This window comes from Ovis canadensis, chromosome 24 (assembly GCF_042477335.2).
Source record: "Ovis canadensis isolate MfBH-ARS-UI-01 breed Bighorn chromosome 24, ARS-UI_OviCan_v2, whole genome shotgun sequence".
Taxonomy (NCBI): Eukaryota; Metazoa; Chordata; class Mammalia; order Artiodactyla; family Bovidae; genus Ovis; species Ovis canadensis.
The window spans coordinates 24498410-24510657 of record NC_091268.1 but is presented as its reverse complement, the minus strand read 5'-3'; the positions used below and the strand labels follow the sequence as shown (position 1 = coordinate 24510657).

Here is a 12248-nt window from a genome sequence, read left to right as displayed (position 1 = left end):
TCACTGGAAGAGCCGATGCTGAAGCTGTAACCTCAATACTTTGTCCACCTGATACAAAGAGCCGACTCATTGGAAAAGACCCTGTTGCTGGGAAAGATTGAAGGCAAAAGAAGAAGGGGGAGGGAGAGGACATACAGTTAGACAACATCACCAACCCAATGGACATGATTTTGAGCAAGCTCCGGCAGACAGTGAAGGGCAGGGGAGCCTGGTGTGCTGCAGTCCAAGGGGTTGGAAAGAGTTGGGCATGACTTAGCGACTGAACAACAACTTTCTTTGTTGTGGGTGCTTTGCACATCACAGGGTGTTTAGCAGCATCCTTGGTCTCCAGCAGCACTCCTGCCCCTAGCTGTGACACCCCAAAATGTCTTCAGACATTGCCAAATGTCCCTGGGAGGCAAAGTCACCCTTGCTTGAGGACCATTGCTCTAGATCCCTCAGGTGACCCATCCCAGGTAACCTTTGCCCCTCTTGCCTCTGACATCTCCTTACCAACAGGATTCCTGTTGTAAGCCTACCTGAGCATGCCCTTCCCAGCAGAGTGGAACACTCCCCACTCTGACCATGTACCCATGAAAAATTTAATTTTTTTCTTTGAGTATCCATATGGCAGGGGTGCATTTGATAAATAACATATTGGCATAGATTAACATCCCCTCTGGCAGAAAAATGAAGCTTTTAACCAGATGTTCCCTAGGGCCCACATCCTGATCCAAAGGCCTCGCTTCAGTCCTGGTGGCTTCAGACTGTGGACACATTTAGAGTCAGAAACTCTGCTCAGAAAGCCAGAAAGGGCATTGTACAAGTGGCCTCCAGGTCAGTCTGCATATAATCATATAATTGACTCCTGTCAATTCATCATCAAAATAATAATAGCAACACGGACTGGGAGAAGACCTGTCACTTAGAGGCTGCTAACTCTGGAGCTCCTACCCTCTGCCCTTTGATCATCTCCTGTGATCGTCACCTCAAGTCTATGAGATCCTTCCTCTCCTGGCGGTATTGCATGATGAGAGACCTGGGCTTTAGGGCAGTTAGGGCGTCTGCTGGAATTTACGGGACAGGAAGCGGCGGGGCTAGGATTTGAAGCATTCCAGAGGCCCCTGGTTCTAGATGCCCTAAGGGAGATGAATGAGTGGATTTGGGTTGGCGTTCCTGGGGGTTCTGGAAGAGCTGTCATGAGTGGCCAGGGCAGGGGCCACGTTGTTAAAGCCTTGGGAACCTACCGTTATCCAAAGAGCCCACTTTGTGTGAACCGAATGGTTTTGAACGTGCTTTTACAATCTTTTTCTATTTCTTGCATCTAGCCCTTGGGATCCTGCAAAGGTCCCAGACAGAGTGAAAGGGATACACTAATGTTAGGGGCAGAAAAGCCATCAGCCATAGCACCAGCCCATCCTGTGGGTGTTTCTGTTACCATGGGCCTTCCTGAGAAGACAGTGGTTGATGAGTCACTCGGTCTTTATTATGTGTTAGGAATTGCGCTTGGCAGTGTCACTGGGGCCCGTAGTGAGAGCTTAGTGACCAGCTGTGGCCTGGATGGATGGTGGTTTGGGGAGATTCCAGTCTTTGGGTGGATGGAAAGCAGAAGGGAGGGCATGGATGTGTGCTAAGTTGCTTCAGTCCTGTCTGACTCTGCGACCCCATGGATTGTAGCCCGCCAGGCTCCTCTGTTCATGGGGATTCCCCAGGCAAGAATACCGGAGTGGGTTGCCATGCCCTCCTCCAGGGGATCTTCCCAACCCAGGGATCGAACCCACATCCCTTATGTCTCCTGCATTGGCATTCTTCACCACTAGTGCCACCTGGGAAGCCCAGAAGAAAGGTCACCTGGGCGCAAAGAGCAGCAGGAACACAGAGAGACACAGAAGCACTTGCACAGAAGGCGGGAGACTCTTGTTTGATCATTTCATTCGTAACAGGCTCCCCCCCCCCAAGATATTATCTTTCTGTCTGCCCCTCCAGCTTTGCCCTGGCAGTTCTGGGGGGATTCACCGCCATCTGCTCTTATCATCACCAGCTGAGCCTCGCCTCCTCACCCAAGTCCTGGGAGAGCCTGGACCTTCCCTGTCAGCACCCCGGCAGCATGGGCATCACCTGGGAGCCTGTTAGAAACAAACACTCTCACCCCAAACCTCTTTTTTTTTCTTAATTTTAAAATTTAATTTAGTTTTTAAACATTTTTAACATTTATTTTTTGGCCACGTGTGTGCATGTTCAGTCACTTCAGTCGTGTCTGACTCTTTGCAACCCCACGGACTGTAGCCTGCCAGGTCCCTCTGTCCATGGGGCTTCCCAGGCAAGAATACTAGAGTGGGCATTTCCTTCTCCAGGGGATCTCCCTAACCCAGGGATCAGACCCGTGTTTCCTGCATTTCAAGTGGATTTTTTTTACCACTGAGCCACCAGGAAAGCCCTGGAGGCCTTTGTTTTCATAATGAACAAACACCCTTTCCCTGTGTTTCTCTGTCGTGTTCCAGGCCTGGTGGGTAGGAGAGGAGTTTTTTGCAGACATCTGGAGAGTGTGTGTCAACAATACGAACTGTACGGAACTCAATGACACTGTTCAAGGTGAGTGTGAAGCTGATGGGAGAGCATTGAGTGAAAAAAGACCCCTCGGGAGAAGGGCTTCCCTATGGTCTGACCCCTCACCCCTCCTTCCGTCTCAGCCTGTGCAGAGGGGCCTGGCTGCTGCCCAGGGCTGGGGGAGCAGGGTCAGCATAAGCTGAGGACAGGAAGCGGGGGGAGCCGGAGGCTAGAGGGCACCAACCCCAGCGACACTGGGCCCCACCCTTCTCTTCTCTCTTGACCTAGCAGAGCTTCCCTCCCTCACCCCTTCTGAGCTCCAGCCCTTATCTAGAATCTTCTCTCCACTCCTCTAAATAGCTCAGAGACATTTGCGTCACTTCCTCGCATCTCAGCAGCCTCATGGGCAGAAACCCAAGAGCTGGCTCCTTTAAGAGCTGTGTGACCTTCCCTGGGGCCGGTCACCTGAGCGCTGCTTGGACTCTCAATAACCTCAGCTGTCAGTGCGGGTGACAGCAGTGCCTCTGCCGTGCTGCTTCGGCACACGAGCTGCAGTTGAAAGATGAAGTGAAGTGAAGGCCGCTCAGTCGTGTCCAACCCTTTGCAGCCGCATGGACTATAGCCCACCAGGCTCCTCTGTTCATGGGATTCTCCAGGCAAGGATTCTGGAGCAGGTAGCCATTCCCTTCTCCAGAGGATCTTCCCAGCCCAGGGACCAAACCTGGGTCTCCTGCCTTGCAAGCGGAGTCTTTAACAACTGAGCCACCAGGGAAGCCTCAGAAAAATAAAGGGTTTTGTAAATACAGAAAATCGCATCTAAAAACATGTCAAGCCCTCTTCTTCCCTGTGGAGTGAATGGTTCGGTTTTCTGTTGCAGAACTAACAAAAGCGATACTTTGGCTGATAAAACACTGGACAGCCAGTGAATTTGATATCTCAGATAAACAATGAAAAATTGAGTGTAATTTAGGTGCCAAATATTACATGGAACACACTTAACACTAAAATAAATTGTTGTTTACCTGATATTCAGACTTAACAAGTATCCTGCTTTTGTGTTTGTTTTTTTCTTAGAATCCTACTTAGGGAGAAAGGGACCTTGCTCACTGGGGCGTAAAGTCTTACTATTCCATCAGCAACAATGGCAATATTCATAATAAAAGCAAAACTACCGAAAGGAGGCATCATTTACTGAAGGTTTACTGGGAGGCGCTGGGCTCAGTCCTTCACATAAGTGGTCTCCTGGTTTCAAGATGGGGAAACTGAGGCACAGGGCAGAAACCCAAGGTGACAAAGTCAGGAGTGAGTGATGGAGTTAGGAGTCCATCTAGACGTGACCAGCTCAGAAGCCTGCCTTCTAAGCCCCTGACGCTGCCCCCGCTCTGGGTCTGTTTCTCTGCCATTCTAAGCCTTGACCCTGGAAACAGCCACTCTTCCCCGTTGGAGCCTCATCGTTGCCAGGGTGTGTGGTCAGCTGGCGACACTGGTGGTGCTCTGAAGCAACGTTTCCAAGCTTCTGTCATTTGTGGGCCACTTCCCCATATGCAGCTATTCCCTTTTATTTTTATTTTTTTAATTAAAAAATTATTTTGACCACTCAGCATAGCTTGTGGGATCTTAGTTCCCCGACCAGGGGTCAAACCCAGGTCCCCTGCAGTGGAAGTGCAGAGCCCTAACTACTGGACCACCAGGGAAGTCTCTTATTATTTTTTAGCATAACAGGCTGTCAAACCACCAGCCAGACTCAGTCCAATAAGCTAAGAGTGGTTTTTTATATTTTTAATACATTGTAAAAAACCAAAACAAGAAAAAAGCCAAATTAAACAAGACAATGAACAGGGGACTGTATAGCCACAAAGCCTGAATATTTACTGTCTAGCCTTTATAGAAAAGGCATCCTGACACCTGCTTTAAAACAGTTCCTTTTTTTCTACATGTGCATGCATTGCGTCCGACTCTTTGCATCCCCAAGGACTGTAGCCCACCAGGCTCCTCTGTGGGATTCTCCAAGCGAGAATACTGGAGTCAAACCCACATCTCCTGCATTGATAGGCAGGTTCTTTATCACTGAGCCACCAGGGAAGCCCAAATAGTGGATTAAGTACTTAAAAATCATGCTTCTCTTCAGTCAGTTTCCAGCAAAACTGAAAAAAAAAAAAAAAAAAAAGATCTATCCTTAAGTTTTCCTGTGCCGCTTTGGGCACTGTGCCCCTCACCAGTTGCATCCTGGTGGTAATAGCCATCCCTTATACACGACTCTCTCTCTGCCAGCACTGCCTGGAATCCTTGGCATCCTTGGTGGCTCACTGGTAAAGAACCCTCCTGCCAGTGGAGGAGATGTGGGTTCGATCCTTGGATCAGGAAGATCCCCTGGAGAAGAAAAAAAAAAAAAAAGGCAGCCCACTCCAGTATTCTTGCTTGGAGAATCCCATGGACAGAGGAGTCTGGCGGGCTACAGTCCATGGGGTCGCAAAGAGTCAGACGCAACTGAGCAACTGAGCATGCGCTCACTGCCTGGTATCCTCGCACAGCTGCGAGCATTCCACCTTCCCCTGCTGATGAAGTGGAGCACTTACTCTCCCCAAGTTACAGGTGAGGAAACTGAGGCCCACACAGGTGAATCCAGGGCATGCACTTGACCTCTTCACAGCCTCGCCTGTGTCTTTCCTACATGCAGTGCCCTCCACCCAAGACCAGCTCCTTTGTCCCCTAAAACTTCCCGGTGCTAAGCCCCAAACTTTGACGCCCTGCTCACTAAGGCTAATCTGAAAAGACCCTCACCTTTCCTTTTCCTGAATAACAATCACAAGGCTCACACTGTTATATTTAGAGGGTATTTTGTATCGACAGGGCACTTTCAGGAGGTCTCTCAGCCCCGTGAGCCCCATATATCTAAGAATCCCTTTTGAGGTCTTTATAAGGTGCAGGACCCCCAGTCCCCACCCAACCCATCCCATTCCAACCTCTTGATCCAGAATCTTTCAGGATCTGAGGGTTTGTACTTAAAACACAAAACCTGCCATTGACCCAGGCATCTGGGGGCAATACCCAGACCGGAAGACTGCAGAGTGGCTGGTTCTTGCACCATTTTCCAGATAAGGACACTGGGGATTATTGGGTCAACTGCACAAGTGGACAGAGTGGGTGTCGCGATGACTCACTGGCGGCACATGTGCTCTTTCTGTGCCAGTGGAAGGCTCGTGACCTCTTGGCTCCGTCCTTGCTCTGGAGCCGTTACCATGCTCCCCAGGGGCCCAGGAGGTCTGTGGTCCTTAGTCGTGTGCTCTTGCCCCTTCTTCCACAGACTTCTCCACGGTGCAGGCGGTCCAGGCCACCATGATCCTGTCCACCATCCTCTGCTGCATTGCCTTTCTGATCTTCGTGCTCCAACTCTTCCGCCTCAAGCAGGGAGAGAGATTTGTTTTAACCTCCATCATCCAGCTCATGGCTTGTAAGTGAAATGACGGGCTTCCCAGAATAAACACTCCCTTCCCAGCCAACCATGAGTATTCTGGTGGGAGGAGCGTGGCAGGTGAGGAATTGGAAAGGAGGGGTCAGCAGCTGGGATATTTTTTGCGCTTCAGAGTTTGGATTTAGTTAGAGCGTCAGAAAAGGTGTCCTAAAAATGTGAAGCCTGAGCTAGGATCTGTAGGGTAAGTAGGAGTTGCTGCCGTGGTAGAGAGAAGAGAGGCATAGCTCTCCCCCCAAGGAAAATCTGGGTACTTGGTCTCATTGTACCACTAATATCTGTGAATGCTGATGGTTCAGTAAGGACGTTTTCAGCTGTGATTAAGAGAGAAATCCAATTAGCAATGACTTCGGACACAAAAACTTTACTTTTTCAATATAACAAATAGCTTGAAGGTGGAAGGTGCCAGAGTTGTTTTGGCAGCTCAGCAGCAGCATCAGGAACCCTCCACTCTTTCCATCCTTCCATGCTGTCATCTCCAGAGTGTCAGTGATGGCTTCCTCATGGCCCCAAAAGGGCTGCTGTAGCTCCTGACATTCATCCTGACCTAATAAACCACCACCACCAAGAGTTTCTAAAGCAGTAAGCAAGGGAAAATACAGCATCAAAAAATGCTTTCTCCTCTCTCGTCTCCCTCTTTTCAGGATAATACAGTAATAATTTTCACTGTAGAATTTTCTATGGCCAGAACTGAGATATATAGAACCATAAACTATAACAAGTAAACAGGACAGGATGAGTAGCTGCGATAGAGACCATATGTGTCCTGCAAAGCAAACTACTTCCTGCCTGGCTGACCCATATCCTGGAGCAGTTATGACCCTTTGGGCTGGGTAGCTGGCTGTCCAAATGACACTGGATTCAGCCAGCAAGAATGGGCAGCTGAATGGCTACAGGGCAATATTCTGCCACAAAATACTAGTTGTAATCTTTCCAAGAGACTAAAATAAATGCCTGCTAATAATAAAACCTGAAATTTGTCTTCAGCTCCGACCACAGTCCCCATGGGTCCCTGGTGCACACTGTGGTCTGTGATTTATTTGGGCCCTGGCTTTCTTCCAACAGGCCTGTGTGTCATGATCGCAGCTTCCATTTACACAGACCGGCGCAAAGACATTCACGAGAGGAACCAAGAACTGTATGCCCAGACCTCGGGTGGCAGCTTCGGCTACTCCTTCATCCTGGCCTGGGTGGCCTTTGCATTTACCTTCATCAGCGGCCTCATGTATCTGATACTGAGGAAGCGCAAATAGAGCCAGGAGCTGGGTGGCTTTCGCCGCCGTTCAGAATCCACATAACCGTTTTGTAGATAATCAGTTTTTTTGTGTGTGTGGTTTTTCGAGCAAACACATTGTTTCCTTTAAAAGCCAAAAGAAGAGTTTTTATGTTCTTGAGATCAGAGAATAGACTATGAAGGCTGGAATTCAGAACTTCTGCCCATCCGAAAGCCTCAACATGGCAAAGCCAAAAATCTTGCAAACCTCAAATCCAAAAGTGTTCAGCAGGATAACCACGGGGATGTAATGGGATGGACAAGACGCCGAGAAAGCCAGGTCTTGGGGGCATCTTCCCCTAGGTTTGGGCTACACTGAACCCCACTCCCTCACCTCAGCTTCCTGTACTGAATCTCTATGTATTTAGTGGTGGAAGGTGGGGAGGGGGGTATGGGTACAGGAGAAAACCTCCTTGGATGCTTAGCCAAGTTCCGCATGAGAAGCAGGTATAGGCCTCCCGGTGTTCTGTCTACATCCAGACCAGAGCCCCAACCCTCCTGTCATGGACTGGCTTCAGAAAGTGCTACCCACGTTTGCTGACAGTGTCACCTGCTTGCCTTCAGGAAGGTGAGCTTTAATCTGAGGGTCTGATTTAGGCTCACACGTGATCCCCCAGGTACCTTGTAAAACGCAGGCTCTCCGGGTCCCTTCTTAGACCTACAGAATCAGAGTTTTTGGGGATGGGGCCCAGGAACCTGCATTTGTAACAAGCTCCTTGGTGATGCTCAGGTGCCTTAAAATTGAGAACCACGGTGGTCCCAGGGCTGGGTGAGCAGAACTGCCTCATACATGTTAAAGATCTCATCGTGTGGAGATGGGGAGGTGGATCTAGACTGCACTGAAAGCCCAAACCTTGGCCTCCATCAATGGCTCATTCTTCACTGCCTCTTCCACAGCTGCTCACATCTGGACCACCCAAAGTCCAGTCCCAGGGCTTGCATCCTGATAGCCAAACACCCTGGGGTGCGGGGTGGGGAGGGGAAGATACAGCTTCCTCCCTACCCTAACTCAGAAGGCCTCTCCCTTCTCCTGCCCTGCCTTCTACTAAGCCCCACTTCTGGAGCCATAGAGGGGCGTTTGCCATTCATTCATCTGTCCACATAAGTGATGGAGTGTTTGTGCCAGGCACAGGGGAAACCGTGTCCAGACAGCCTGTCTCCTCGTGGGGCTCACTATCTAACGGAGGAGACAGATTAAAAAACCGATTAGGGAAATGAATTACAAACAGCGGTGAAGGCTGCCGAGAACACAACCAAGGATTCAGAAGAGAGGTTCCATGGGATGGGAGGGGACCCGCACTGTGCCTGCCTGCGTTTTAAAAGCTCCCGGAGGATTTAGATCAGCCTGAATATCGCTCTGCTCAGCCGAGGCAGGTGGCGCGGATGGGACGGGGCAGTCCACCCGGCACCCGGAGAACGCTTCCTTCCCTGGAGGGGCCCAGGGTCCCGACAGAGAATGAAGTCCCCCCGGGAGGGCCCCAGATTGCTGTGGTTCTCAGTGCATGTGCCTCTCATGGGACGCTGCCTGCCAGGATCCCGGGTAAATGCGGCCGGGAACTCTGAGTCCTTAGGGTTCTGAGAGGATCGGGCAGCACGGGGACCCCAGGACTTGACTATGGGAGAAGCCCTTTGCCCCTCACTGCCGTTTCCCTTCCGTGTTGTGAGCCTGCTGCGGGAGGTGTGCCTGGGAGCCATCTGCGCATGTCAGCCCTGGTGCCATGTAAATGACCTCCTGCTAAATGAAGCATCAGCCCGCTTCCTGTGGAGCTGGGGAAATGTCTGGTTTAAGTCATCCAGGGTCTCCATGGATACCTCTTTCATGCAGGATCAGGTTTTCTCTCCATCTACCTGTTCACTCCGTTCAGTTTCAGCAGAATACTAAATGCTGTGTTCCAAGCATTGTGCAAGGTTCTGAAAACAGGCCAATCCAGACATCCTGCCTGAGACAGGGCCCCCCTCCCTGCAGAGAGGCCACCAGGACAGTGCAGGGAGGCATGGGGCCAGAGGCAGGAGAAATGATCACTTCCTGCCTCAGAGGAAAACTCTCATTAGTCCTGTTTGGGGTAGGAATGCAGGTTACACCCTTGGGCTTGGCGGGATGCTACGTACACCTTGTGGAGGAAGGTAGGTGTAAGTGCCCCCAAGCTTTCTGCTCAGGTGGCTTGTCTGTAACTCTCTGATAGCCACAGTGGAAACAAGCAGAACCCCTTAGAATCAGAAATCAGAAAGCTTCATCTCCAAGCAATGAATGAATTTCGTTTTCCAAAAGGCTCCAGGAGTGGTATCTGAAATGACCCATGGATTTTCCTGGCCGGTCTCTCCACTATTCCTGTATAGCATTCAGTGCCCACATCCGTCTGTGATGCCAAGGTTTTGTGAAGCAACAGAGCTTCCTTTCCCCTCACGACACGATGTGCCCTGGAGAGGTAGAAAAGTGGTGATGGCATGAGCAAGACAGTACCCAGCCTTCTTACCCATCGGTAGGTTCAGCCCTCACTTGGTGCTCATGATCAGTTACCCAAGGGCAGCAGAGACAATGAGCTAAGACATCCGAGAGGCAAATATTAGGACCAAATGTATTACTGATGACGACTGCATTTGAGGGAACTGTAGTTTGCATATTTTAGGACATTTTTATAAAGTACTGTAATTCTTTCATTGAGGGGCTATGAATGAAGACAGACTAACTCATTTTTATTACTCGCATTAAAATTACTTTGGGTCTCTGTTCAAATAAGTTTGGAGAATGCTTGATTTGTTGCTCTGCGTGAATGTATATACTCATATGTGAATACAGGAAAATTGGAGACATTTTCCCCCGCCCTGCCCCACGTTCTCTGCCATGGGTTGTGTGTCTCTGCGCATCCCTAATCAAGAGGATGAAGCCCTAGGATGCTCTGTATTCGCTGGTGATGAAGAAACCTAACCCCACAAGCCTGTATGTAAGCACACTAAACGCGGTAGCTTGAATAGATGCTGTAGCCTCATTTAAAATCTGCCTGGATGGGAATTACTAAACTCGCTAATAGTTGAAAGATTACTTACAATACAGCAAGTTGGACAGTTTTGTATATTGGGGTGGGTGGTGCAGTGGTGATGGGGAGATGCTAGGGAAAGGTGTAGAGGTTAAGTTTGAATCTTGACTTGGGGACAAATGTGATTTTAAGAGTAGTTAGATACTTTCTACTTAATGTGCCTTTAAAGTAGTCCATTTTCTATGTTTTGTATAATCTGAAACTTTACATGGAAAAATAAAGTTTAAAACCAAATTGCCCAGAACAGTAGACTCCAGTGTTCCCAATGCTGCCAATATCTAGAGAAAGAAGCTGTCACGTTGAGTGCAGGGTCCTAACGTGTGGCTTGTACAGCAACCTGGGAGGGGCTGAAAGGTGGTCAAAGGAGGGCTTCTCACTCTGTCTGCTACTTTCGTGGGCCAGCCTTCTGGATGAATGACCAACAGTGACACAGGAGCCCGCCCACACCTCGAAGGGCCCCACGCCTTGGTTAATGATCGGCTAGCACCGACTTAAAATTCTTAATGATATTTGGACGAACAGCCCCACATTTTCCTTTTGCGATGGTCTCTGCAAGTTATGTAGCCAGTCCTGTTCTTCAGTTTGTATTTAAAAGACTTCTGCTTGAAAGGGTTGGGTGATGATGAAAACAAAACTATCATAAAAATATACTCTTCACCCCACCCCCCCCAAAAAAAAAAGAAAGAAAAATTAAACCAGAGCTTTCACTTTTCCCTAAGGAATGCCAAAAGTAGTCAAAAGTTATACATTCATGAAATGAACCATACCCCTTGCCAGGAGGTACACACCCTGAAGTCACAACCACTCCAGGGTCACTTGGTGATGGGTTGATATCCATCAGGCCCAGTGTGGCTCCTTATGGCCCATAAGGCCCGTATGACTCTATGACTTAGAGTCATCACAGGCTCCTAAAGGCACCCAGTGAGGAATAGGGAGCAAGGAACAGGAGGTCTACAATAAATGGTCTGGTTTGGAAAATGGATGAGCAGGATAAGCATCAGTGCCCAGTGGTCCAGGCATGGTTTCCCTGCTGGTTATCAGTTCCAAGAGCTCCCATCCATGGTGGGAGTAAGACCAGGGCTGTGTCGATGCAGGATCTGTCTGGTTCCACTCCACGTGATGATCTCTCTAGTGCACAGTCCTCCAAGGCCTTATCTACGGTGGGTGTGGGGAGGAGGCCCTTTCCTCCTTCTTGTGGGTGCAAAGGGTCTCAGCAGTACCTGGGGGTTGAAGGCTCTCAGTTCCTCTGACGATGCAAGGCTAAGCCAGCCAGACCTCTCGTGGATTTTTTTAAACAAAAATTTATTATCACACACATTTTGACAGGGACCCAGTAGCAGCATTGTAGGGTGGTTTTGCTTTATGATCTTGATGAATGAGGTGGACTTCATCTTTGGACCTGAGAATTCTTGCCTCTCAGTCTTACGCTTCAGTATCTTCCAGCCTTTAGTCCAAGCCATGTCCCCAGGCTGATCCTTTGTCTGATGAAGAATGCTACAGGATCTGACATCTTTTCCTATCACCCCGTATATCTTCTGCCTAGTTTTTTGCCTTCACACCACAGACCCTTAGTCTAGACCAGGGCTTAGCAAACTACTGGCTTGCTGGCCAAAGCCCTGCCTTTCTGTGGTCCTCAAATGCGGAATGCTGTTTCATTCTTAAAGAGTTATTTGGGGCCTCCCTGGTGGTCCCAGTGGTTAAAAATCCATCAGCCAACGCAGGGGACATGGGTTTGATCCCTGGTCTGGGAAGATTTCACGTGCTGTGGGCCAGCTAAGCCTGTGTGCCACAACTGACTGAAGCCTGTGCACTCCAGAACCCGTGCTCTACAGCAAGAGAAGCCGCTGCAACAAGAAGCCCACGCGTCGCAGCTAGAGGAGCCCCTGCTCACCACAGCTAGAGAAAGCCCACGCGCAGCAACGAAGGCCCAGAGCAGTCAAAATTA

General features: G+C 49.5%; 1 protein-coding gene across 3 annotated transcripts in view; it reads left to right on the top strand.

Moving 5' to 3' along the window:
• The window catches only part of EMP2 (epithelial membrane protein 2), a 44236-nt gene extending 33689 nt beyond the window's left edge, over positions 1-10547 (top strand). For all 3 annotated transcript variants that reach the window (XM_069571285.1, XM_069571287.1, XM_069571286.1), the window contains exons 3-5: positions 2481-2571; positions 5831-5977; positions 7061-10547. In XM_069571285.1, the coding sequence (XP_069427386.1) occupies positions 2481-2571; positions 5831-5977; positions 7061-7248 (426 nt within the window). In that variant the 3' untranslated portion in view covers positions 7249-10547. The remainder of the gene's footprint in view (positions 1-2480; positions 2572-5830; positions 5978-7060) is intronic.
• The last annotated feature ends 1701 nt before the right edge of the window (positions 10548-12248 follow it).